At 38.2% G+C, this 26,694-nt stretch overlaps 3 protein-coding genes across 3 annotated transcripts in view; 1 reads left to right on the top strand and 2 right to left on the bottom strand.

Annotated features, from left to right (window-relative positions):
• The window catches only part of nvd (cholesterol 7-desaturase nvd), a 167,026-nt gene that overhangs the window by 103,326 nt on the left and 37,006 nt on the right, over positions 1-26,694 (bottom strand). The gene's annotated exons all lie outside the window — the stretch shown is intronic.
• On the bottom strand, positions 1,158-11,247 carry Gtsf1 (gametocyte-specific factor 1). The gene is made up of 4 exons (XM_028185786.2): positions 11,093-11,247; positions 9,777-9,951; positions 7,765-7,893; positions 1,158-4,810 (listed from the first exon to the last, which is right to left on the bottom strand). Exons 1-4 carry the CDS (start codon positions 11,101-11,103, stop codon positions 4,676-4,678), a joined length of 450 nt encoding a protein of 149 aa, XP_028041587.2. The 5' UTR covers positions 11,104-11,247; the 3' UTR covers positions 1,158-4,675.
• On the top strand, positions 11,886-26,675 carry LOC114251505 (inactive peptidyl-prolyl cis-trans isomerase shutdown). The gene is made up of 6 exons (XM_028185790.2): positions 11,886-12,053; positions 13,272-13,388; positions 18,954-19,102; positions 21,118-21,233; positions 21,568-21,770; positions 23,456-26,675. The coding sequence occupies exons 1-6, from the start codon at positions 12,001-12,003 to the stop codon at positions 24,198-24,200; spliced, it is 1,383 nt and encodes a 460-aa protein (XP_028041591.2). The 5' UTR covers positions 11,886-12,000; the 3' UTR covers positions 24,201-26,675.

Here is a 26,694-nt window from a genome sequence, read left to right as displayed (position 1 = left end):
AAATGCTGTTAGTGTATTAAGAAAGATTGTTCTTTTTAATGAACATTTCCACATCCACAGCAATTATGACGATACGTTAATTATAATCCAACGTGAATTACAAAATATCTGTGCACAACAGAAGTGTTCCAAACAGACCAAAATTACAGATTTTACGCTCACTGAAAAATAATATGCATTGTACTTATGTGTAATAAACAAAATGTACATAGTTGAATAAATATATTTTTCCAATAATTCCCTATCGATTTGTTTGTACTTGCACGATACACATTATACATCACCGGTTGTTACGACTATCGGTTTTTACGACTGAATATGAGCAGTCCCTTCGATGTCGTTATAACAGATTTTGACTGTATTTGTATTAGACATATCTTCTTCTCTATATATAAAAATGAATTGCTGTACGTTAGTCTCGCTAAAACTCGACAACGGCTGGACCGATTTGGCTAATTTTGGTCTTGAATTATTTGTAAAAGTCGAGAGAAGGTTTAAAAGGTAGATAAATATAAAAATGCTCGGAATTAAAAAAAAATACAATTTTGTTTTTCCTCTGATGCGTCCCCCGTCGGACGGATTCCTTTCATTTGTTTTAAGTTTATTTTATACAAAAGTTTAGGTCTTTTATTTATCGATTGAGAATCGTCTCCTTCAAATAATACGGTTCAAAACCTGCATTAAATAAAGGTTAATACTTAACCTGTTATTTATCTAAGATGTCGATCAGAAGAGTTTTGTGACTGCCAATGGAATACAAAGACAATAATTCGTTTTTCTGATTTACCAATAATTGTCCAAAAGTCACATTGCCGGCTTTGATAATAGTCGACTCAGTTAGCAGATTTTAACAGACACTTTTTCACACCAGAGACCTCCTTACACCTTACCCTCCACAATCCTGAGTGAGTGATATAAAAGATATATCACTCACAGTGATAGAATGTATCACCAACTCACACTAGCTCCGAATGTATCAGTAACTCAGTTCTAGCTCACTAGATCACCTAATGTCGAACCGGAGGGTCGACATTAGGCAGGCAGTCGGTAGGACAGCTTATACCAAGTCCCTTTGCAGAATGAGGAGTGGTCATGCTGAACCGATCTCACATAATGTAGGGTGAGAGGAAGATTATGTATACATTGAAAAAAAAATCTCAAAGAAATACATTTAATAATATAGTTATCTATACATACACATATACTTTACAAAATTAACAAAATATTATCTCTTATTACAATTAAGTATTACATACACGTAATTCGATATGAGTATGTAATAAAATACTTATAAACAAAAACGTTCTCTTAGACAGAAGATTGAATTGTCAGAATATAAAAAAAAATTACAGGGCGCAATGAATGTTTAATGAATGGACAAAGGATTATAATCCTCGTAATGTGACATACTAAAGTAATTCCAACCAGACGAGATAAAAATGTAAACAAAGTTTCAGGAGTAAAAAACATTTTTATTTAAATAAATTATTACAAAGTTCGAATTTTAATCGCTGTCATCTGTACTAGACAAAGATGATTCGTCGGAAGAGTCCGAGTCAGCTGTGTTTATGATAAAACTATCTATTGTATTATCAATCATGCTGTCAATATTGCTTTAAAAATTGTCCTCGACTTTTATAACATGATCCACACAATTCAAACAGGAATGAACTTGTTCACAAAATGGCGGACCAAATGTTGACAACTGCGGTACTCAGTGCTTTGCTGTACCACTAAACACACAACGACAGCTGTTGTCGACCAACTGACGCCATAACCGCGCGTACGAGTGATAAGGACAGAGATAATAATCCTTCGCTATCGCAATGTAACTCAGTAACGGTCCGCTTGTTTACGTTTATTATCTCGTCTGGTTGGCCTAAGTTCACACTATAGGCATGCACACCGGCAATGGAAAGCCTAGAAATCGACCTCCGCAGGAAATATGTGTTGCCTAAAACGTAAATGACATAATAATAATATTGTAATATGTTCATAGTTTTGATTTAACACAATTTATAGGGGCGGTAGAATGCTTTTGTTGAACGCAGTTTTGTACGCTTTTCATTGCGGCGTCGCGAAATTGTCCACTTTTTGCCCGTACACGAATCGTAAGCTCGGTAACGTATTAATATTTTGGCACACTCATTATGTGTCGTTTTTTATTGATTTAACAATCCAAAAAAAAAAACAAGAGATTCTTTAGTTAGCGAAGAGGCTTGCTTAATCAACCAACATGAAAATAGAAAAAAAAAAACAAAAGAAATACTTAAAAATGCAATCCACCAATACCAGCACCCGTTTATAGCAATCGGCGGATACCCTCAACTTAAATTTTAGTGCCATGTCATTCTAACTGTCAACTAAGTATTCGCATACTTCAAATTGAATAGTCTCCTTTTTGTCCTTGCAATAACAACTACGTACTAGACCAGTGATTCTCAACCTTTTTTTTTGTTGCGGCACATATTTAACGATTTCAAAATTTGGCGGAACACAAAAAAAAAAGATAAAAATTATTTGCTTACTACAACACACTGCATAAATAGTTTATCAAAAAATTTTAATATACGAAATAAACTATAATATACTATAAATTTTTTCTTGTGAGTTTATATATATATTCATGTTTAAAATATTTTTTTTTTAAAATGATATAATTTAAAAATATTAACATTATTATATATTCGCAAAATATATAATAATGTTAATATTTTTAAGGTAAGGAAAGTGGAAGGATTTAGAGGAAGAGGTAGACCTAAGAAGAAATGGATGGATTGTGTGAAAGACGATATGGGTAGGAGGGGAGTGAGCGAAGAAATGGTATATGATAGAAGAGTATGGAAGGAGAAAACATGTTGCGCCGACCCCAGGTGACTGGGAGAAGGGCAGGATAATGATGATATATATTCGCAAAATTTGGCAGCACACTTTTGAAATTCGGCGGCACACAAAAGCGCCGCGGAACAGTGGTTGAGAATCACTGTACTAAACAAACAGATGTAACGCTTATATCCTTATTACGTTATCGCAACGAATCCTGGGATAGCGAACTGACAAATTCGTCAACTGAGTTGGATATTTTTACTTGTAAGTTAGTGATGTTTATAAAAATGTATTTATACTGGTGGTAGGACGTATTGTGAGTCCGCACGGGTAGGTACCACCGCTCTGCCTATTTCTGCCGTGAAGCAGTAATGCATTTCGACTTGAAAGGGTGGGGCAGCCGTAGTAACTATAGCGAGACCTTAGAACCCATATCTCAATGTGGGTGGCGGCATTTACGTTGTAGATGTCTATGGGCTCCTGTAAGCACTTAACACCAGGTGGACTGAGATCACCCACCCGTCTAAGCAATAAAAAAATGTTCAAGGGCATCCTCCATGTTCGCAGCAGATTAAGTAGTGTCATTGTTTGGTGTTTATTGGGAGTAAAATTATTGTTGGCAACATTGCTAACCCAAGACTAGTTGCATGTGCATGAGGTTGGCAACATGTTCGCTCTCTTGTTGTAACTACAGAAAAACGGAATGAACGTATCTTTCAAAAGTTCGACTTTTATTATAAATGGCAAGGACAAAACCACAGGACGACAAATAAAGGCTAGCAGCTCAATTACTTCCTTACATTATAAGTTCGATAATCACCCTAACGACCTCTAGTAAGCGCGCGCTCAAAATGAAACAGGTTCAATGACCTCACCGCGCTCACACTCGGCACCATAGACAAAGTCGCCTCCGAAAAACCTCTTGCGTATTTATAGTAATCTCAGTCTTTCTAAAGTTCCCCAATATATTTAGTCGTTATACACATCCATACAAGTTATAGATATTTAGTAGTGCGCGCTTCTCTGGGGTATGCCTTTTCTAAGCGACATCAAAAATTTAAGATTCTCAATTCGATTGTTTTTTTTTTATGTGTGCCTTAGAACCTCAAAGGTTTTCGCAAGGTTTTTTATTTCAGCGTGTTGATTTTTTTCCTCTTAATTCTTGAATATAGTCAATCCGTAGCCGTCACGCATGACGACTAACGATTCTTATTCGCAAGCGTCTAATCCATTCCAATATTTACGTTACAAATTCGTTACATATTCATCGATGAAAAAAAAACTTTCCGATTAAGTTAGGATTTTATTTCCTTTGTAATAACTAAAATCTTAGAACACGAGTCCGAGTCATTGAATCCGTTGACGAGAGACATATACACGTCAAAAATGACATCTGTCAAACGTTGCCGCACGTCAATGTCAAACCGAATCTAACCTCAAAATTGAAACTCGACACTAGTCTCATCAAACATTCTTAGCTACTCACTTAATTCTTAGTGAATATCTGTGACCTTGCTCGTTCACGAAGCCCGCTATAGAAAGCAGAGTATTATATACACTTGACATTGGCGAAATCTATAAGGAAACGCCATAAACCTAAGAGATAGATAGATAGACTACGCTCCTCAACTAAAATAAGCGATAATTCTCTGTTACTGTAGTCGTTAGCACTGGTAATCACATTTACGCTACTATATTAAATACGTACTAATACATATTTGTCATATACTTAAATTGGTACATCAATCTACTATCACAACAATTAATTTATTTACCTAGGTCTATTATAGTTACAAAAAAAAAAAGACAGTTACTAAGTTTTACAGGAATTTACAAATTTAAGTTAAGTCTATTCTAATGGTCTGTAAGTCTTTATCAATTCCTTCCTGAGACTCTGCCTCTCTGAGCGGGTCAAGCCTTTAGCTTTTGTTATTATATGGGCGCCCTTCTTCGATGGATCCGGTATGTATGAAGTTGATGTCTCCTGTGATGAGAGAAAACTTTAATGATACTTCCAATTCATGGTACAATTAAAAGCAGTCACTCGTGACAGTCTGAACAACAGACAGTCTTGTAGCAATGGAGGAATTACCAGAGGAACGTTACACTGTCCCTTCTATTACTACTGCAAAGTAGTCGGGCCATTTCATTTTAATAGTAACCGATATGCAATACAATATTCCTTTACTAGCTTAATACGTCCTAGCGTCTTGTGAGTCCGCGCGGGTCGGTACCACCACCCCGCCTATTTCTGCCGTGAAGCAGTAATGTGTTTCGTGTGTAAAATAATTTTGAATTAAAAATAGTGTAAGATAAAATGATTTTATTGTAAAAAAGCGTGGGGTGCTTTTCAGGATATTATCAAAATAACTTTTCTACTCATATCTGTTCATAAAATATTTATAACTACTGATAACCCCAATGCACCCCAGCTTTTTTTTTACAATAAATTCATTTTTTCTAACACTATTTTTAATTCAAATTTATTTTAAAGGACAATGCCCAAAAGTGGGCCAACTTTATGTCTAAACTTTTTGTACTTAAAAAACTATGCCTTATTTTTTCATATTGTTTAGTTTATGTATCAACCTTTCTTTCACCCTGGCATTGTTTTACAAAAAAATTCATTACTTATTTGATAACACCCCAAAACTGAGTGCCATAGTTTTTAAATTCGCCAATAGGCAAAGGGCTTAGCCCATACAGCCTTATAGTAAACCTATATGCTGCCAAACGAAAGAGTTGTCTGTAACTTGAACAACAAATAAAAAAAAATAGCTAATGGTTATAATTCACAGACTTTTTAGTTTATTTTTGTTCAATTCAATATTTATATATTGTAATAATAATTATTACTTTATATATTTATTTTTAGATATTAAGGGTCAATTCCCACTGAAAGAGCAGCGGCGCGCAGCGGCCGTAAGAGCAAGTGACTGAGCGCGGCGCCGCGCGGCATCCCGAGGCGCCGCAATTAGCCTCCGCGTGGTAGCTTTGAAAACTAGTGTGCGATCTACTTCACTCAAGGAAAGTTGTGTGGCAATAAATATGGTGGATTTGGATTTATGTATCATAGCACTGGCTGTAGAAGAAGAACAAGATACCCTCTAATGGTCCCTCTTGTGGTCGTCGTGGCCTAACGGATAAGACGTCCGGTGCATTCGTGTTGAAGCGATGCACCGGTGTTCGAATCCCGCAATTTTTCTAATGAAATACGTACTCAACAAATGTTCACGATTGACTTCCACGGTGAAGGAATAACATCGTGTAATAAAAATGAAACCCGCAAAATTATAATTTGCGTAATTACTGGTGGTAGGACCTCTTGTGAGTCCGCACGGGTAGGTACCACCGCCCCGCCTATTTCTGCCGTGAAGCAGTAATGCGTTTCGGTTTGAAGGGTGGGGCAGCCGTTGTGACTATACTGAGACCTTAGAACTATATCTCAAGGTGTGTGGCGCATTTACGTTGTAGATGTCTATGGGCTCCAGTAACCACTTAACATCAGGTGGGCTGTGAACTCGTCCACACAGATAAGCAATAAAAAAAAAATAATAATAATAAAATGACGCGAAATGCGCAAGCGGCAGGGCGGGCGGGTATGAAATGGTCGCTCGCGCGCAGCCGCGAGTCTGTCAGCTGCACCGCGGTCGGCCGCACGTCAGCTAGCTGCGCCGCGATCAGCCGCGCGGCGCCTCTTTTGACTAGTCGGTAGAAGGCTCGTGCAGCCTCGTGACGCCACGCTACCCCTCCTTTGCCTTTAAATGACTATGAACTTTTTAATCACGTAGATAAGATTCAAAATAGTTTGTAATATTTTGCCTCAAAAAGACGCTGCCGGCCGCTGCTCTTTCAGTGGGAATTGACCCTAATGATTCCATTAGTAAAAATCTCAATGGCCTACCATTACTCTATTCTTATTATATATGATCAGAGAGTTTTGGCAGCAACCCGAGTGAACCGTCACTTGAAGTTTTATTTTAATGTTTTTTTAATAGTTTATTGAGATGTTAATGATAAATTGGGTGTTGTTTTGTGTATTCAATGCCAATAATCGTTGTTCACGATTATTGAGGCATTGGAATAAAACTGTGGCTAACATAGCAATGACTGTTTTTTTTTTCAAGATAAAAGATCTGCGGAAATTCACGCTCACTCAATGATTCATCGAGTTGACGTCAAAACTCCCAAAATGCAATAAAAAGAGATACACCGGCTTTTTATTGACATTAAAAAAATATAACTACGACAGACTAGGCTGTACAGGCTACGCTCTTTGCCTAATTATTGGCGAATTTAAAAACAACAACAACAATATCGTTGCCGGCTTCCGGATTTTCATTTCATTTTATTATTATTATGATGATATAATAATAATAAAATGTACGTAACGGCTTATTTCTAGCAACATTAACCACAATTAACTTATTTAATACTGTAAATAATGATGAGAGCGATTATTGATTTCAAAGAAAAAATTAACAACTTAATTTTAGCTGCAGAAAAAAAAACAGATTTCTCTTAAACCTGGGTGAGAATATAAAAATCGTTTTCTGAATATGAAACGATATTTCTTTGTCTATCAAATTAAGTTAAAACCATCATTGCGCGACAACTTTTTTTAGGGGCCCAAACGCCCATAGAAAATGGGCATTGTCCTTTTTAGTTGGGTTTTCTATACAAGTGTATTTTGTTAGTGTTTTTAAACTATTACTTATATTTAATTTTTTAGTTGAATTTCAATTTTTTCAATATATTTTTTTTTCAAATTTCTTTTAATATTGAATTGTCATTGGTCCTGAATAAGTATAGCAAATTTCGAGTTAATCCGACGTTTTGAAGGGGGTCAAAATCATTGTTCAAAGATTCCGTTACAAACATACATACGTCTGAAGCTAATAAAAGCGTATTATAATACATCTGTCAGTCAGTACTCACGTCGTCCCAGTTCTCGTCGCTCGGCAGCACTGGTGTGGCATGGACTTCCACTGTAGGTCTGTACTCATCATCCGTTATGTACAGTTGTGTGTCCAACATATGACGTTTAGGGCACACCGTTACGTGGAACTGTTGACAATGGACGGCTGGTAAGAGAAGAGACAAGAGAGGAAAAGAGAAAGTGAATGTCATAGTGAACAACAATGGGTACATAATTTCTATTTGTCCTAACTGGCACGAGAAACAACATCGAGAATCTGTCGTTAAATGGCAATATCCGATACTGAAACAAAATTGGGAGACCACTTGAATGTTCTAGAATATTTTTTTAAGTGTTCCAGTTGAATCAAGAGTGACCTGAGAATGTTGTCAATGTGAGCAAGAAGACTAGTGATATAGGTAATCTCTAATTACGATAGGCGTAATTAGAGGTGAAGTTAATCATGAACATACATGAAAAAAAAATATACTTCTTCCTTCACACATAAGTTACATACAAATATACAAAATTAGAATATTTATACAAATTAATCTAAACTTAACAATTACAGCTTTTTATACTAACTATATTCAGATACACAATTTTCCTTAATGTTTAATTTTATACTTAATCTTATTCTTTATTTTATACTTAAACTAAAATTCTTAATTTTTTGCATAATTATTATTTATATATATGTAAAGAAAGTTATTCCTTTCTTTAATTTGAATTATGTCACGCATGCGCTGTCGACATGTGCCGGAACGTCCGCGCATGTGCTGTAAAGTCGAGAAGGCTTGACAGATAAATATTATGTCATTGTGTAACATTTTATGAAAAATAATTTCTATTTAGATAGTTACAAGATTATAAAATAAACTTTAAATGTCGTTTCTTTGTTCTTTCGGAGCAACACATTGAAGTTTTATTTTAATAAACATATAATACATATAAATAAATCAACATACCTAATAGTCTTATATATATATTATATTCAGATTATGTTTGACTCTCGTGGTATTAGAAATTGTATAAGCATTACATATTTTTTTTGCCTGTCCCAATACCTTGTCCCCTCTTTATGATATCCTTCTAAAAGACATCTCCTGGCCTATTAATATTAATTCTTTATTAACTTTAGTGTATGCTAAACATGTAAATATTCTATATAATTTTTTATCTTCTAATAATATTCACCTTTAAAGTAGTTAGTCTAATATATTTAAATTCACAGATTCACATATGAAAAAACTGATCAAATTTATTCGTATTTAGATTATCTTTTGTCTAAGCACCTGTCATTTTTGTGCATACAGTGACGTTGGCAAGATCAATGCCTAAAGAGTTGGAGTCAAATTTATTATATAAAAATTTCAATAATTTACTTACATAAATTATATTTAATTTCACTGATGGTAGGACCTCTTGTGAGTTCGCACAGATATTGTTGTATGATTATATTTTTGTATATTTGTATGTAACTTTCATACCTGTGGTTTCCAACCTCGTTAAGAGGGTACAACAAAGAAGGAGATGTATATATTTATATTTTTTCCTGTATGATTCATCATTATGTTTACCCCTAATTATGACACCAACATCAAAATAAAAAAAATAAAAAAAAACCAGCAGGCTTCAGGCAATCTTTGCTCTGCCCCTGCTATTGTTATAAGCGACGGTAACCATTCCCTATGAGGTGGACCGTCGGCTTGTCTGTCTATAAGGGCAATAAAAATAATCATTCCACATAATTAAGTTTATAATAATATACTGGTGGTAGTACCTCTTGTGAGTGCGCACGGGTAGGTACCACCACCCCGCCTATTTCTGCCGTGAAGCAGTAATGCGTTTCGGTTGGAAGGGTGGGGCAGCCGTTGTAACTATACTTGAGACCTTAGAACTTATGTCTCAAGGTGGGTGGCGCATTTACGTTGTATATGTCTATGGGCTCCAGTAACCACTTAACACCAGGTGGGCTGTGAGCTCGACCACGCATCTAAGCAATAAAAAAAAAAGTTGAAAATAAACTCACATCGAGTTCCACATCATTAATGACGTGTGTAGCATCAAATGGGCACTGAACTTTGTTACAAGCTGGATGTTGTTTGCGGCACTTCTGCAGGTGTATGTGCATCCTGTAGTGTTCTACTATATGCGCCTTCTCGTATGGGCATATTATCATTTGATTAGGCTTCGGGTTTGCGATCCTGTTGAAATTAATTAATTACTCAATCCATATGCCCATTAGTATCCTACTATCTAACTGCAGTAACAGCATTTGCACATGGTTTTTTCAAAGATGTAATAATTTTACATACAACTGTAATGTTGGCATTGTGTTAAAGCACTTAACACTATTGGATTGTGAAGAAAATAATTTAGTCCGTGGTAGTTTACAAACAGATCATCTATGACTGTTCAGAAACTCATGCTTGATCTAGTGTTGCACTAGGAGTCTACAAACGACCATGACAAGCCCATGACTGCAGCAGAAACCTGCAGAGTGGTGCTGTTTTGCATAGCATATACTATCACAGGCAACAATTGTTTAAAGTCAAATTACTGCTGAACTAGGCAGGTGTAGAAAATTCTAGTAAAATGTAAATGTGCATGATAGAGCCATTCCACACGTCGAAACGATAGTAATTACTAGTGGTAGGACCTCTTGTGAGTCCGCATGGATAGGTACCACCACCCTTACTATTTCTGCCGTGAAGCAGTAATGCATTTCGGTTTGAAGGATGGGGCAGCCGTTGTAACTATACTGAGACATTAGAACTTATATCTCCAGGTGGGGGCCGAATTTACGTTGTAGATGTCTATGGGCTCCAGTAACCGCTCAACACCAGGTGGGCTGTGAGCTCGTCCACACATCTAAGCAAAAAAAAAAAACATTTTCATAACTTAATCCATAGATTAAATTTAAAGAGCATCAATGATTTACGGAAACATTTACAAAGTACTCCGGGTGTGTAGTTAATACACTTTTTTTTAAAACATTGCCGTTTGATACGAAATATATTGTTTGAGTGGCCCAATATCAACGCAACGAAAATACCGTCAGCGACTTGAAAATGGACGGCGAAATCTGAATCTTGTAATTTGATAAAATCGGACTTCATTAAACTTCTTTGCGATAAAATTAGGAGGGACTGTGAAGCATGATTATTTATAACGTAAAAATAACTCAATTTAATAATTTAATTTACATTTGAACACCCAATTAGATTAGTACCCGCCAATTCTTAACAGAAATATATTTGTTTAGTTCTAGTTTTTATGTAGTGTATCAATCAATATGGCATATAAAAAACTAAAATAAATAAGGATAGTTAAAAAAATACTAACGTAACCTCCATTTTCTGTAATTTAATCTTAACGTGCTTCTATTCTAGTACCTGAGAAGTCTCAACAAGTAATTTCCTAGAAATTATTAATTCTAATGTGAGATCATTTTAGTAACATTTGACGTCTGTCAGTTTTATCTTCGTAGTGAGTGACCTGCTTAAAAACATCGATTAGAGTGAATGATTCGATACGGACTTGAAACAGTGACCGCACAATGCCGAATTATGCTGAAGCTTAATTGGAACGTGAATTAGTTTTCAAATGCATCAGCAGAGTGCGCTAAGTTAGCACAGTTTTAATTAGCATTGATTATTTCTAAGAAACTACGACGAAACGAAAGCCTTACAATTTTTTTCAACATTAAATAATATTACTAACGATAATATAAACAAAATTTCGATCAATGCCAACTTAAAGAAAAAACGCTTGTCAATTTTCTGTCACTGAGTCGGTATCGATTGCACGCATCACGCGAGAGCAGTACTTTTGAGAGTGCTCGATTGTGCGAAGCGTTGCTGAAGTTGGAACACTCAACGTTGAGCATTATGCCGCATAATGCGCTCTTGTGCTGTAATTGGAAAACTACCATAATATGATAATTTTAAAAATCATCAGGCGAATCTCTATCCCATTATTATTTTTCTTTCGTAAATTTAAAGAGCAAAATAAGGCAAGTACATAATTTACCAAAATATTTATTCAGTTAAACTATCAAAATATATAAAAAAGTTATCATTAAAATTAAAATAAGACTTGACCTAAAAGTCTTTGTTACCAGGTTCTAAAATCCCTTTAAAAAATGGCTCTAATGCCATTTGCCAATGTCAAAATAATAAACAAAAAAAAATGTGATTTTAATTTTAATTTCTCTAATAAAGTGGGTGCAATTAGAACTAAAAAATATTAACATGGAGCAAGTATTTCAAGAACCCGTTCAACTGTCTAAAGGAATAAATCTAAGGTAAGCTCATAACAACTTTGGTAGTAATCAAACAAGTGGTTTGATTTGGTTAAGAAAACTTTGCACAAAAGTGGCGTTCGTACTTGTGTTACTGGTGGTAGGACCTCTTGTGAGTCCGCGCGGGATGGTACCACCACCCTGCTTATTTCTGCCGTGAAGCAGTAATGCGTTTCGGTTTGAAGGGCGGGGCAGCCGTTGTAACTATACTTGAGACCTTAGAACTTATATCTCAAGGTGGGTGGTGCATTTGCGTTGTTGATGTCTATGGGCTCCTGTAACCACTTAACACCAGGTGGGCTTTGAGCTCGTCCACCCATCTAAGCAATAAAAAAATTTCGTGTGATCGGTTTCAAATTAAACGTAATAAGTTGGTCTCAGACAATTAGAGTTCCGCTGGTAGATTCTAGGAAGCACTGCTCTTGCTAGGGTCAGTGTTAGCAACACTCCGGCTTAAGCCCCGTGAGCTCACCTACACGTTAGGGTGAAGCTGAAATAGCCTCTCAGGGCTATCAGCATATGTAGAAAAAAATAATAATTTGTATTAATTTCTTATGAGCCGAGTCTATACCACAATATATTATTTTGTGAATACCTACCGATTATGGAGAATGATTATCGTTGCACTTATTACAACAACAAAAAATTAATGGTCGTTTCAAGATATATTCGTAGAATTCATGGTCCATAGACTGCTCCGGTTCTTACTTAAGAGTAAACTGAAGCTCAATTGCAACTGGTCAAAATAGTGTTAATAGACTTATATTTTTACTACGGTATGGTTTTTCTATGTAAATCGACATTCTCAACTGCCGTTTTGCCTATGACTTGAGGGCATTTGACGAAATTGTGTGCTGTTCTAGGTACAGTCTTTGCTATATTAATTACATATTACAAATAAATGTTTTTGATGATAGTGTCAAATCCCATTATTCATTTCGTTAGCTCGGAATTAAAATAGTTTCTTCTCTGACGTCTTTCTATATATACCTACATATTTAAGTTTAACAAATTTATAACCACATCATTTTCACAACGAGCCCTTTATAGGATTCATTGGGTCCGATCTGAACATCAATTGATGGTTAGAATGCCTAAGAGCACCGATAGTCGATTGGCAGAATCTGAATTGACATCATCATTGTTCTAAATTAGCTGTGGAATGTAACCTTATGTAACGGAATAGGTTCTATAATTGAAAATTTGTTTTCTGATCTACAGAGAGCTCACATCAGAAATGGAGTTTCAGATTGATGTGGACTTTCAAAACAGAAAAACGGAGATGTTCATCAACGGTGATGACGATTTGTTTCCTGAAATGGGTGACGAGGATGACAGGTGATGCTGCAACCCTAAACTTGCTTAGTTATTAGTATCTCATACAAGTAGGTACTGCCATGGGCTTAGTCAGCTTTCATACTGTAAAATTGAAACTTCAGTTTTAATGACCTCTTCAAACCTCTTGAGATGAGTTGTCAAATATGCTGTAATGCTTATGGACACTAGTAGCCACTTAAACCAGGCCAGGAGCTGGCAGCTATCATCTATCTCAGTCTTTCTCAAAGTGGGCGATAACGCCCCCTGGGGGGCGTTTGAAACCTAGAGGGGGGCGTTAAGGGGCCCAGGAAAAAATGGGGGGCGTTGATGTGGGTTAGGGGGGCGCTGTAAAATTTGTAATTTCATTTACTTAATTTACCCATTACCGTCCAATGTCAAATAGTATAGTAAGCCTAAGCAGCTCACTTATTGTAAACATTGTTTACTATTTTATTTCTATATAATAATAGGTTAGGGAAAAAGTTTTTTCGCATTTTTTAAGAACATTCACAACATTTTTTAATATAGTTTATTCGCATTTAAATAAAGTATGTCGGTACCATTTTGTTCGATAACTTTTTGCCATCTTGTAGGTAGGGACATGATCCCATTGCTATAGAAATTTTGGGGCTTCTGATCAAAATACCGCGTCAATTGGTTTTGGCAGTCCTCTCGTGATGTTAACCTGACACTGCCTAAAGAATTCTGAAGAGACCGAAACAGGTAGAAATCTGAAGGTGCAAGGTCAGAACTATACGGCGGATGCATTAACACCTCCCAGCCAAGCTCTCTTAATTTTTGCTGAGTGGCTAAAGATGTGTGAGGTCTAGCGTTATCGTGATGAAAAACCACACCCCTTCTGTTGATTAATTCCGGCCGCTTTCTCTCAACTTCTTGCTTTAATCTCATCAGTTGTTCGCAGTAGAGTTCAGAATCGATGGTCCTGCCTGGTGGTAATAGCTCATAATGTATAATGCCCTTCCAATCCCACCACACACACAGCATCACCTTGTTGCGAGTTAACCCGGGTTTTGCCAGAGTCTGTGAAGCCTGACCGGCCTTTGACCACAACCTTTCTCGTACGTTCTTGTCGTACGTGATCCACTTTTCATCACCTTCACTTCTTCAAAAATGGTTCGGTTTCATTACGTCGTAATAAAGAATCACAAATGAGTACACGGTTCGTTAGGTTTCTTTCAGTGAGCTTTTTTGTGTGCCCAGTTTTTTTCAAATGCGTCATAACTATTTTGTGGTCAATTCCCAGTTCTTCAGTTACGTCTAACTACTGATATGCCGATCTTGCCCACTTTTGCAAAAATGGCATCGATTTTATCCGTAATAGGACGACCAGAGCGACGTGCATTTTTGACATCAAAATTTTCGGATTGAAAACGCTTAAACCAAATTTGTGCTACTCTCACAGACACTGCACTAGGTCTATAAACATCACAATATTTTTTCACGGCTGGCGTTGCTTTTTTACCTTTTTTGTAGTAACATTTTAAAATGTATCGAATATCTTCATTAGATTCACTCATCTTGACAGTACGAAAAATAAATAAAATCACACATCTTCCTAATTTTAATTTGGAATTATCTTCTTTCGAACTTATACTTTTAATGATACCAAAACCAGCCAGATACAAATAGTATAGCCAAGGAGATTTTATTACAAGTTCATACATTTTTAAGCTATTGCATAGCTTTTATCGCGAGCCTTGAGCGCGGCGACCGAATCATGAAATTCCGTAACGAAAAAGCTAACATCCCTCACTCCGCCTACCATGTAGCTCGCGTTCAACATATTCACACGTTGCGCTTGTGTTTGTGAATAAGCGCGTGGCGTGACGTCACACTGCACGCGCATCATGAAAAGTCTGCCCATCTCTCTCGCGCGCGGTTTAGCTTATGAATATGAAGGGGACAGTTAAGGTTTTGCCTTTATTAAGGTTTAATATAGCGTGGTCTTGTTTTATTATTGTTTTAATATTAAATTATCATTGTCTAATTATAATGTCATAAGTTGATAAAAAATGCTATGCAATAGCTTTACCGCCGCAGTTCCCGAGTGCCACACGTTTTTTTTTTTGTCAAGAGGAAATCGCCGGACTTCCGCCCTTCACTGGGGATGGAGGGCGGGGCATGTCGGAGTCGAACCGACTAAAACCTCTTGTCGCTCAACAACCAGCATCCAAACCTCGCATGAGACAGAGCTCATGAAAAGGCAAAGGGGGGAAAGTGAAGCGCTTAGTGCGGAGCACATCTCTCCCATTATGACCCTCCCCCTCGGGACGCCGGACTGGTGGTCGTCGGCGCCACGACCACCAGCCCTCTCGGTCGGCAGGCTGTCCGAAGCCTGCCTAGATGGCGCCGGTTAGAATGGTCTATCCTACGGAATACCCCGCTGGGTCAGAACCAGCGTGGGTTGAAGATAGCCGGCCTTCCATCACCCGGATGCTCATGCGTAAAACGTGTGCAGATCAGCTTGCACGTCGTCTTCTTAAGCCCCCTTAGAGCGTATGCTCTGCCGTGTCCAAGTCGCAACCTACCGTCGGCTCGGCTCCGATCCGGTGCAACCATGCCCAGTGAGTACCTGCGTGAGCTGGAAAGTGAGGCATCCTCTGTCACGATTCACCCAATTCACAAGAACCGGGCGAATCGCCTCGACGGTTCTACGACCAGCCGCCTGGACCATGACTCCAGTACGGACCGCCGAGATTGGGCCCTCCGCGCGCTGATCACACCGGGGCTGGGACGCGCCACGCCCCGGGCACGAAGGTTAGCCCGCCACTGATAGTCAGCGGCGGGCGCCTCCGCCTCCAGAACCCAAGGCGGCGTCCCAGTACACACGCCGCCTCGAAAGAGATGGTGCGATAACCACGGATGATTCTGACCGCGATGGTGCGTTGCGGCCGTTGCAGCAACTTCGCTACCCCCACGGCCAGTGACTGGCCCTACGCGGGCGCCTCGTATAAGGCGCGTCACCTGGTCAGGCCCCCCGATGTTGGGAAGAAGCCGGCTTAACACGCCGGCCACCCCCAACAAACAAGGGACCAGGTTCTGAAAGTGAACACGGAAGGTCCAACGACTGTCCAGAATGAGGCCGAGGTACTTCAACTGCACCCCGACCCGATATGGACGCCTCCAACAACGATATGGGCATCGACAGGTGGCACTCTCCGCGGCCTGTGGAACCACATGGCCTCGGTTTTACTGAGTGTCACGTCGAGGCTTAATCTCCTGATTTTGCCGATGACATGCGCCACCCCAGCGGTGGCAAGACGAGCAAACTCAGCAAAACTCCCCCCCGGGACATGACCAGCGTGTCGTCTGCGTAACAGATTACGCTTAGGCCCGGGAGGAGGGCACCTCTCAGTACCCAGTCATACCCGATATTCCACAAAAGGGGGCCGAGCACCAACCCCTGTGGAACACCGCGCACGACCGGGAACCTGTGCACGATCCCACCGTGCTCAGTACACATGACCGATCTGTCCTCCAAGTAGGAAGCCACCAGTTGGCGAAGGTAGGGGGGCACTCCGTGTCTTACCAGGAACATTTTTTAAATAAAAGAACACTTATTGCGGCATAACTATAATAGTTAGACATATGCTGTCGTGACACTTTTTGTAAATACTAATGTTTTTTACAAAGTCGTAGTACATTATTTTATTCTGTCATCAATAGTTTTCGTATGGCACGCGACGTAAATAATATTTTAGGTAAATTTTTTTTACACCTTGGGTTATTGGAGTTTTAGTAAGGATACCTAATTTTTTTCAAAAAAGAATATAGCCTATGTCACTCGGGAATAGTGAAGCTTCCAAATAGTGAAAGAATTTTTCAAATTGGTTTAGTAGTTTCGGAGCCTATTGAATACAAACAAACAAATCTTTCCTCTTTATAATATTAGTATAGATATTAATTATTACAAATAATAAAAATGCTGACTTAGGCGGCGGTTTTTATTTGAACCAGTTCTAAATTATAAACTAAAATTCTATGAAAAATTACCCATATTTATCTATAATACGAAATTATATTAATTTATTTTTCGTAGTTTCCTTCCTTCTTGCGTCGATAATCCTCAGTGCTGAGGGTCGTGGCCTCCTCTAATAACTTTCTCCTGCATCATCTTGCGCCATTCCTGCCTGTCCTCGGCTGTGTGGATAGCAACGTGGACTGAGGTATTGAGAGTGGAGCGTATTTAGTCCGACCAGCGCATTGGATTTCTGCCTCTGTGCCTTCTCCCGCATACCTTGCCTGTTACCAGCAGCTTTTCCAGATTTTCACCTCTCTTTCTGGCGATATGTCCAAAGATCTCTAAACTCCTCCGCGCGCATGTAGTGCGGAGGCGCATTGGAATCTTGAGCTCGGTAAGAATGGATTCGTTGGTTCTGTGTTCTGTCCAACGAATCCCGAGCATTTTCCTCCAGCACCACATCTCAAAAGCGTCGATGCGTTGGCGGTCGGCTTTCTTGAGGGTCCAAGTCTCTGCGCCGTAGAGAAAAATGCCACCCAAACACGGTCCATTTGGGACATAGCTCTCTTTGCCATACTGATTCGCCTTCTGAGGTCCTTTTCGGAGGATCCATTACTAGCTATGACGGAGCCCAGATAAATGAAATCCTCTACGACTTCCAGGTTTAGCTTATTCGTAGTTTAATAAGTTATTATTGTTAGTAGTATTATTTACTAGTCGAAATATAAATTTTTAATTATCTTATAATGAGAATCTTATATTAATGAGAAAGATAATCAACAAAAATAGTTTCGTTCTAATAAATTAGCATAGTAATAGAGTGAACTAGCAATTTATTTTGGTAATTCTGAATTTAAACAAACATTTTGATGAGAAGAATTCATTTTTATTTTGCAAATTTGTAAATACAGGCTCTGTAGCAATGTACGGACATATAATAATATGAAGAAACAATAATAGCATCTACAAATATATATGTACCACGTGGTACTACATTTACAAAAATTGATACAACATTTATTAATTAAATTAATGAAATTGTGGTTTTAAAGTTTTAGGGGTGTATAAAAAATGGGGGGCGCTGAAAAATAATTGATTTTCAAAGGGGGCGGTAAAAGAAATAAGTTTGATAATCACTGATCTATCTACATAGGAATAAAAGAAACGGAAATAGTGAATGTAGATTGTGATTAATTTAATAATAATAATAAACATTTATTCCAAACATAAATTTACAAAAAATTAAACAAAAATTAAAAGAAAAATAACAAGGCTTGGAAACGGTTACCGGCTCAGCAATGCCTAACAGTACCGAGACAATCGGTACCGGGGCGCTGATCTTCCGCCGGCACCTGCAGAGGGACGTGCACACCAGCATCAAACCGACCAATCACTGTCTGAGCTTAGAATAATAACAACAAAAACCATAACTACAATAACAACAATAAAAACAACGAAATACATATATTGAATTATAAAAAATTACAATTGCAATGCACAATTACAGTACGGAATAATTAAAATTGGTATTTTCGAATTTAATTTGCATATTTAAGTGCAAATTTCACAAAAACCAATGAAAAGTAAACGTATCTTTTCCACAGTGATGGAGAGGATACACTCAGGAATATTGAGGAGACAACTAAAAAGATGATGCTGGCCTCACCAGATTACTTGTCTTTTGAGGAGTTGGGCGCCAATATGATAGACTGCATGAGCACTGGTGATGTGAAAATGCTCATCATAGAAGAAGGTAACTACCGCCACAGTACTTTCAAAATTTACAATACTCATAAAGTGTTCAAATTGAACATTCAAACTTAAAATTGATTCTAATGTGTCGAAAGTGATAGGTTAGTGACACAGTGGTCAACAGTAAGATTCACTGGTAAAGAGTTAGTGAACTGGATTCAAAATGACAGCTGTATACTTCAGAATCACAATCTTTATATTAATAAGTGAACTAAAAACTTTATATCCCTTTTTACGAAAATTGCGCGGACGGAGGAGTATGAAATTTTCCACACTTATACAGAATATAGAGAAGGAGTGCAGGATGATAATTTTTTTTTAAATAATGCATAAAATATACATTAAATCAATAAAGAAAACATTACACACACTACATACCAGGTATTTGACGCACACACGCACGCATACTATTTATTGTCAAACTTTTGTTCTTGACGTCTGTTGTCAAATTGAGAATACATTAAATATTGTTTGTCCTTGTTAATATTTTTTATAGTGTAGTCTTGGCGAAATTTGTGATTATAGAAGTATAAAATACAATCATATTAGTGTACAAACTTACAATTCCAATTAATTATAGTACAATTTCGACTACTGCGGGACCTCTAGTTACGATTAAGTTATGTGGTTATTCCAACAATGAAAATTTGAGGCAAGATAACCAGTGGTCCCGTTTAGAGGTCTAACTTGCTTTGTGTATTCTCAAGAAGAGAGAGAAAATTGAGGACAAAGCTAACGAGAGAGTCACCCTACTGTGTTCTGATACTAAATATAAACATAGCCCCTGTGCTCATATCATACATCATGGCATTCCTTCAGACTATATTCGGTTTGAAGGGTGGGGCAGCCGTTGTAACTATACTTGAGACCTTAGAACTTGTATCTCAAGGTGGGTGGCGCATTTACGTTGTGGATGTCTATGGGCTCCAGTAACCACTTAACACCAGGTGGGCTGTGAGCTCGTCCACCCATCTAAGTAATAAAAATAAAAAAACTGAAATAATTAGAATATCATTAATACCGACATATTATTTACTAGGTTTCCTTACAGCTTATATATGTGTAGACTTTGGTTTCAATAGTGTACAAAAATACCACAGGTTCCCTTGTCTTCTCTGCACATCAGGCTAAACGTTGATGCCTGCATGTCACTCTGGAAGTTATTCATGTATATTTCAAGAATAATTTTTGTTAATTATGCTCCCATGAAGAGAAACTTACTTTTACTTTTGAAGTCGTCGTGGCCTAAAAGATAAGACGTCCGGTGCATTCGTATCTAGCGATGCAACGGTGTTCGAATCTCGCAGGCGGGTACCAATTTTTCTAATCAAATACGTACTCAACAAATGTTCACGATTGACTTCCACGGTGCAGGAATAACATCGTGTAATAAAAACCAAACCCGCAAAATTATAATTTGCGTAATTACTGGTGGTAGGGCCTCTTGGGAGTCCGCACGAGTAGGTACCACCACCCCGCCTATTTCCGCCGTGAAGCAGTAATGCGTTTCGGTTCGAAGGGTGGGGTAGCCGTTGTAACTATACTGAGACCTTAGAACTTATATCTCGAGGTGGGTGGCGCATTTACGTTGTAGATGTCTATGGGCTCCAGTAACCACTTAACACCAGGTGGGCTGTGAGCTCGTCCATCCATCAAAGCAATAAAAAAGTAAAAAAATGTGTATTTAACACACTCACTTTCCTATGTATAGACTAGCATTCTGCTCCAGTGTGATGAAAGATAGTAATTATTCTTGCCACTAAATAAAGAATGTTAGAATGAATAAAAAGATCACATCAGGTGATTTATTAAACAACTAAACCAGCTGTTTTTTTTTGCTTTTACCCATATTAATATTTTATCACATCCTAGAAGACGTGCATTCATAAATTTACTCAGAGTACAGTCCCGATCAGTGTCGCGGCAACTGACTTTAGCTGCTCTTAACGAGATTCAGCTCTTTAATGAGAATTAAAAAAAAAAAGTTAAATGTTCATTGCTGTTTTTCTTTTACAGGTAAAGGACCTCTGGTGCCCGTTGATTCAGAAGTGACGATACATTACGCGGCTTACTGGGAGAAAGCTGTGATACCGTTTGATTCTACTTTGACCATGAATATGGGCGCACCAAAGGTATTAATGAAATAAATCAAAATCGCAAAATTATAATTTGCGTAATTACTGGTGGTGGTATCTACCCGCCAGTAATTATGCAAATTATAATTTTGCGGGTAGGATTTTTATTACACGATGTTAATTCCACATCGTGGAAGTCAATCGTGAGCATTTGTTGAGTACGTGCATTTCATTAGAAAAATTGGTACCCGCCTGCGGGATTCGAACACCGGTGCATCGCTCAACACGAATGCACCGGACGTCTTATCCGTTAGGCCACGACGACTTCTAATAATGCTAATGCCAATTTTAAATGCCAATTTTGTGTTGTATTGTTTTGAATTTTTCTCAGCGTCTGCGTTTAGGGACAGGGAAAATAATACCCGGTCTGGAGATAGGTTTGACCATGGTCAAAGGGCCACAGGCGCGTCTCAACTTGCTGGTGCAACCGGCGGCCGCGTGGGGTCCGCGCGGGGTCCCGCCCAGGATCAGACCGGAGCCAGCGCTCTTCGTCATCGTCTTGTATGACGTCAAAGACAACTACGCGGCCACCAGGTGAGCTTTCAGGAGCTTCTGAAGTTTGAACCTTTAGAGATAAGTAGGAGTGTTATTTATTTATTTGGGAAACAAACAGTACAATACAAACATAATATTCCAAAAAATATAGCGAAAACAATAACCAAATATGTTTCCACAATCAAAATCACATATAATTAGAAAGTGAACAGAGAAGAGAAATTTAGAAATTTAATTACAAAAAAAAACAAAAGCAACACAATACGCACATATTATTTTATACATCAACTTACACTATAAGGCCTTGTCCGCACAGCGATATTTCACCGCGCGATTTTTATAGTACGCACTGCGAATAAAATTTCCTACTATTTTCGTCAGTTTAATTCAGTTCTCGGTTGACACGCTCCTCCCACAATCTCGCCTTCAATATTCTATCGTGGTATGCTTTATGAAATTTGTCCAACAAGGGAGGTCTCCTGTACATCAGCGAGATTAGTTGCTCCACATCAATCTCATTATTTTCTTGCACGGCCGCTGATCGGGCCTAAATCTATAATAGTCATCGGACTAAATCACCTTATAAATATTTTAAAATAGCTTTTCTATATGCTACAAGTGACAAGCAAAAGATGTCAGTATTAGAGAACTTAGCATCGTACAACCTACAAGATCTACGGACAAAAGAATTAGAAGCATATATCGTTATATCTAGTAACATTTTACCCGATCCTGTGGAACGAATGGTAAACAGTCGACGTCGCCCTAAACACGACATTACGGCTCCTCCCGATCCATTAACGGTCACCGTATAAACTAACCCATAGACACAGCCCACTGAGTTTCTCGCCGGATCTTCTCAGTGGGTCGCGTTTCCGATCCGGTGGTAGATTCTGCGAAGCACTGCTCTTGCTAGGGCTAGTGTTAGCAACGTCACCAGGTTAGAACCCCGTGAGCTCACCTACTCGCTCGATGAAGCTAGTATAACCCCTCGAGGTCACTAGAACAGGCAGGAAAAAAAACAGTGACGCAATTGGTGGTCGAATCTTGCTAATAGATGCACATTGTTCACGAAAGACTCAATGATGCATTAGGAATAACGTCGCGTTAAAGACGGCGATCGATCGATTTCCGTATGTACTGGTTGGTTGGATTCAGTACCGTGGTGGTCACCGCCGGCTTTATCTCTATCAATTGAGACGAACAACCTCATGTCTCAAGATGAGTGGTTCGCGTAGTGAATAGAGACGCTGCTGGCTGAATACGAAATCGGCTAATCAAGGAACAAAAAAAAATTGTTTTTGTTGCTTTGATGGGTTGATGAGCTCACAGCCCACCTGGTGTTAAGTGGTTACGGGAGCCCGTAGACGTCTACAACGTAAATGCGCCACCCACCTTCAGATATGAGTTCTAAGGTCTCAGTATAGTTACAACGGCTGCCCCACCCTTCAAACCGAAACGCATTACTGCTTCACGGCAGAAACAGGCAGGGTGGTGGTGCCTACCCGTGCGGACTCACGAGAGCTCCTACCACCAGTAATTACGCAAATTATAATTTTGCGGGTTTGATTATTAATCCTTCACCGTGGAAGTCAATCGTGAACATTTGTTAAGTACGTGTATTTCATTAGAAAAATTGGTACCCGCCTGCGGGATTCGAACACCGGTGAATCGCTACGAATGCGAATTGCATCTATGTAAACATCATTCTTTCTCACGCACAGATTTAACGATCTACCAATGGCGGAGCAAACTAAATACGAGGTCACATTGCGTACCGTGAACGCCTTACGCGCTGACGCCAAAGAGCTATACAAGAAAAAGAAATATGCGAAGGCCATTAAGAATTATCAGCAGGCCATCTCGGTTTTGTGTCTATCGCGTCCTGGCACGGCCGACGAGGAGTTAGACATAAAAATGAATAAAGTTAACGCGTATTTAAATCTGGCGGTCTGCTATTACAAGACGAACAAGCCTAAACACGTTCTGAACATGTGCGAATGCTTGGACAGACTTATTGACACCGAAAAGCACTGCAAAGCGCTTTACTACTATGGGAAAGCTCACGAAATGCTCGGCAAAACGGAAATGGCGATTAAATATTACAAGAAAGCTTTAAAATTGGAGCCGAAAAATAAAGAGATTGGCAAGATATTGGCGGATTTAGATACGAAGACGAAGGATTTTGCGGTCAACGAGAAGGCTATGTGGCTGAAGGCGTTTAACTCCGAGGTCCCCGCGACGAACGCGGTCTATGACGTTGACGCGACGTTCCAAAGTGACGTGTTGGACATGTGTCAAAGTTTGGCGGGAAGGTCGGAGTTTGCGAAATTCGATCTGCCCGTCGGGCTGACGAAAAACGAGGTGGATTGCATCAAGGGTATTGTGAGCGATTTCGGGTGCCTCTCAGTGGACGTCAGCGGTGAAGGTAGAAATAAAAAAGTTTGTATCGTTAAGAAGATCGTCTGAGCTTTTACATAAGGATACCTCAGCGGTGAGGGTAGAAAGAAAAAAGTTTGTATCGTTAAGAAGATCGTCTGAGCTTTTACCTTAGGATACCTCAGCTGTGAGGGTAGAAATAAAAATGTTTGTATCATTAAGAAGATCGTCTGAGCTTTTACCTAAGGTTACCTAAAGTGATAACGTTCGCGATTAATTAAGTAATGATAGAAATCAAAGTGAGCTTTTTTTTTTTAAATAGGAAACCATATCAAGGGTTGAAAGGTTATTTGGTTAAAGCGACATTTATCTTTGTAATTAAAGGTCCGTTTTATTCGGTATCAGCATCGACGGTTCGTTGTTGTTAATTGAACTTTGAGTTTATTCATTGAAATAGCTGAAGAAGTTTTTATTTTTTGTTATGATATTTTTTCCAAATTTTAAACTTATATGGCTCTCTGGCTGTTAAGTTGAAAAAATGTCGCTTACAAACAGTCTTTCACCCCTCGATATATTTATCTCGTGCTGAGGTGTGAAAATATGATTTACCTGCCAAAGCCCTATTCCGACCTATAGATAATATATGCTTGCAGAACTAAAAAGTTCGGCAGCTACGAATGCATTTATTAGTTTTTGTAGGCGTTTATGTTTCCCAGTCAATTATGGACGGGGTGGGGGGTGGTTTATTCGACCGTCACGTGTTTTTTTTTAATACAATTTTTTTTTATAGTGGAGTCTTCGGTCAATGATAAAATCGGTGAGTTCGAACGTCTTTAGATCCATGTGAGTCGCAAGGTCTTTCCAATTGCTGCGCGCTGGGGCTCGAGATAAATAAAAAAATCTACCAAAGTACAACTTAACACTGTATTAGCACTTAAGAATTTAAAATTCTCAGTTCGCTTCTTCCGCTTCGCTTCAGGTGATCCGTTCGCTGTTTCGCTTCGAGTAGTTCCGATTACTGACTGACTGCGTGCCACCTCTGCAACGCGTTTATAGACGATACCACATCCCTAGAATTATCGAGAATATTCCACATAATTCGAGTATGTGTGGTTCCGCTATCTGATAATAGATGGCGTTGTACGTCTTGAGGTTTTTAGATGCTACTAGATCCTTCGATATTCATTCGAGTATTCGGCGATATATCGCGTTACTCTTACCGGCGTAACACAATGTTTAAGTCTGGCTTGAATTTGGATCGATATTTTTTTCTAAAGTATGAGGGTACACAGGTAAGAGCGTATTTAATACAGCATGTATGTATGGGACTTTTAATATTTATATAGTTTTAAAAAATATATGTATTATTAATAAACATGAAAAACGGCCCTAGGTAATAAATAATAAATGTAATAAATCGGCACACAATCCAGCAAGAAATCTAGAGTTAATATCTCGATATTAACTCTAGATTTCTTGCTGGGTGAAAGGCTATTTGGTTTAAGCGACATTTCGCTTTATACGCGACATGTTTGTAATTATAGGTCCGTTTTATTTGGTGTCAGCATCAGTGGATGTTTTTATTTGAACTTCAATTAAGTATCCCATTAAAATAGTTGAAAAAGTTTTTTTTTATAAACTTTGTGCTAGAGTGTTAAAAAGCCACCATTATTATGTGTATATACATTAAGTAACTATATAACATTAGATTAACAATAAAACAATTCTGACAACTTCGCTCGTCGCATTCCCGCCAAAACGTCAACGGAACATTTTTGCAGACAATCTAATAAAGAAAACTATGCACGATAGTTCTACTTTGGTCATGACAATTTATAAAATTGTCACTTTTAAAAATATAATATTTTAAAGGGCAAACTTTGTTTCAATCGTCATGCGTGAGACGTTGCGTTGCTTAGAAGTCTATTTAGCCCCGTTGAGCACTTTTTGATTGGAGAAAATCTTATGGTTTCGCGTCACTCACATGCGTAATAGCAGTGTGCCTGTAGCTATACAGGCGATTTATTGTTCATCATTAGCCCTGTGCATACCTTCACAAGAGAAAGTTTGTGTATACGGGCCGCGTGAGTGAACACTGCACTTGCATAGATCATGATTGCATATTATTTGTCATTTCAATTGTATTTATATAATAACAGAATTGAATTGTATTTAGATTTCGTACAGCCCGTAATTGAATAACAATTGAATAATAAATAAACCATAAAAACATGTTTAAGATTGTTGCTCGGAGTGCCAGTAATGTGAAAACCAGATTGATGTTGATAATTTTAATTGAAACATTATCAATTATATTTTTTCATTTCTATCGGTAGTCCCTACGACGGCCAATTTTTTTAAAAGTAATTTCATCATTGCCAAGAAAGTACCAGTAACGTAAGAATAAATGAAAAAAAATATCATTCCTCATTAGTATATAAGCAACAGAAGAAAGCTGTTTTTTAAGTAGTTGAAGTGATATTACCAAGAGTGACGAAATCGATTTTTTTTTCAAATATTTTCGTACTTTAAAATATTTTAATAAAGTGATCACGTGTTTTTGTATAATTTGTGTTTTATTGTG

This window comes from Bombyx mandarina, chromosome 11 (assembly GCF_030267445.1).
Source record: "Bombyx mandarina strain Sakado chromosome 11, ASM3026744v2".
NCBI lineage: Eukaryota > Metazoa > Arthropoda > Insecta > Lepidoptera > Bombycidae > Bombyx > Bombyx mandarina.
Note: the sequence above shows the minus strand (reverse complement) of the source record. Positions and strands in the feature narration are given on the sequence as shown.

What these genes read in the sequence shown, in the direction of transcription:
- Gtsf1 (XM_028185786.2), bottom strand. An exon ending in TTAATGATGTGGAACTCGAT is followed by an intron (nt 7,894 to 9,776) that starts GTGAGTTTATTT and finishes CATTGTCAACAG; the next exon opens with TTCCACGTAACGGTGTGCCC. An exon ending in GCGACGAGAACTGGGACGAC is followed by an intron (nt 4,811 to 7,764) that starts GTGAGTACTGAC and finishes CTCTCATCACAG; the next exon opens with GAGACATCAACTTCATACAT.
- LOC114251505 (XM_028185790.2), top strand. Translation starts at nt 12,001, where the DNA reads ATGGAGCAAGTATTTCAAGAACCCGTTCAACTGTCTAAAGGAATAAAT. An exon ending in ATGGGTGACGAGGATGACAG is followed by an intron (nt 13,389 to 18,953) that starts GTGATGCTGCAA and finishes TCTTTTCCACAG; the next exon opens with TGATGGAGAGGATACACTCA. An exon ending in GACAACTACGCGGCCACCAG is followed by an intron (nt 21,771 to 23,455) that starts GTGAGCTTTCAG and finishes TCTCACGCACAG; the next exon opens with ATTTAACGATCTACCAATGG.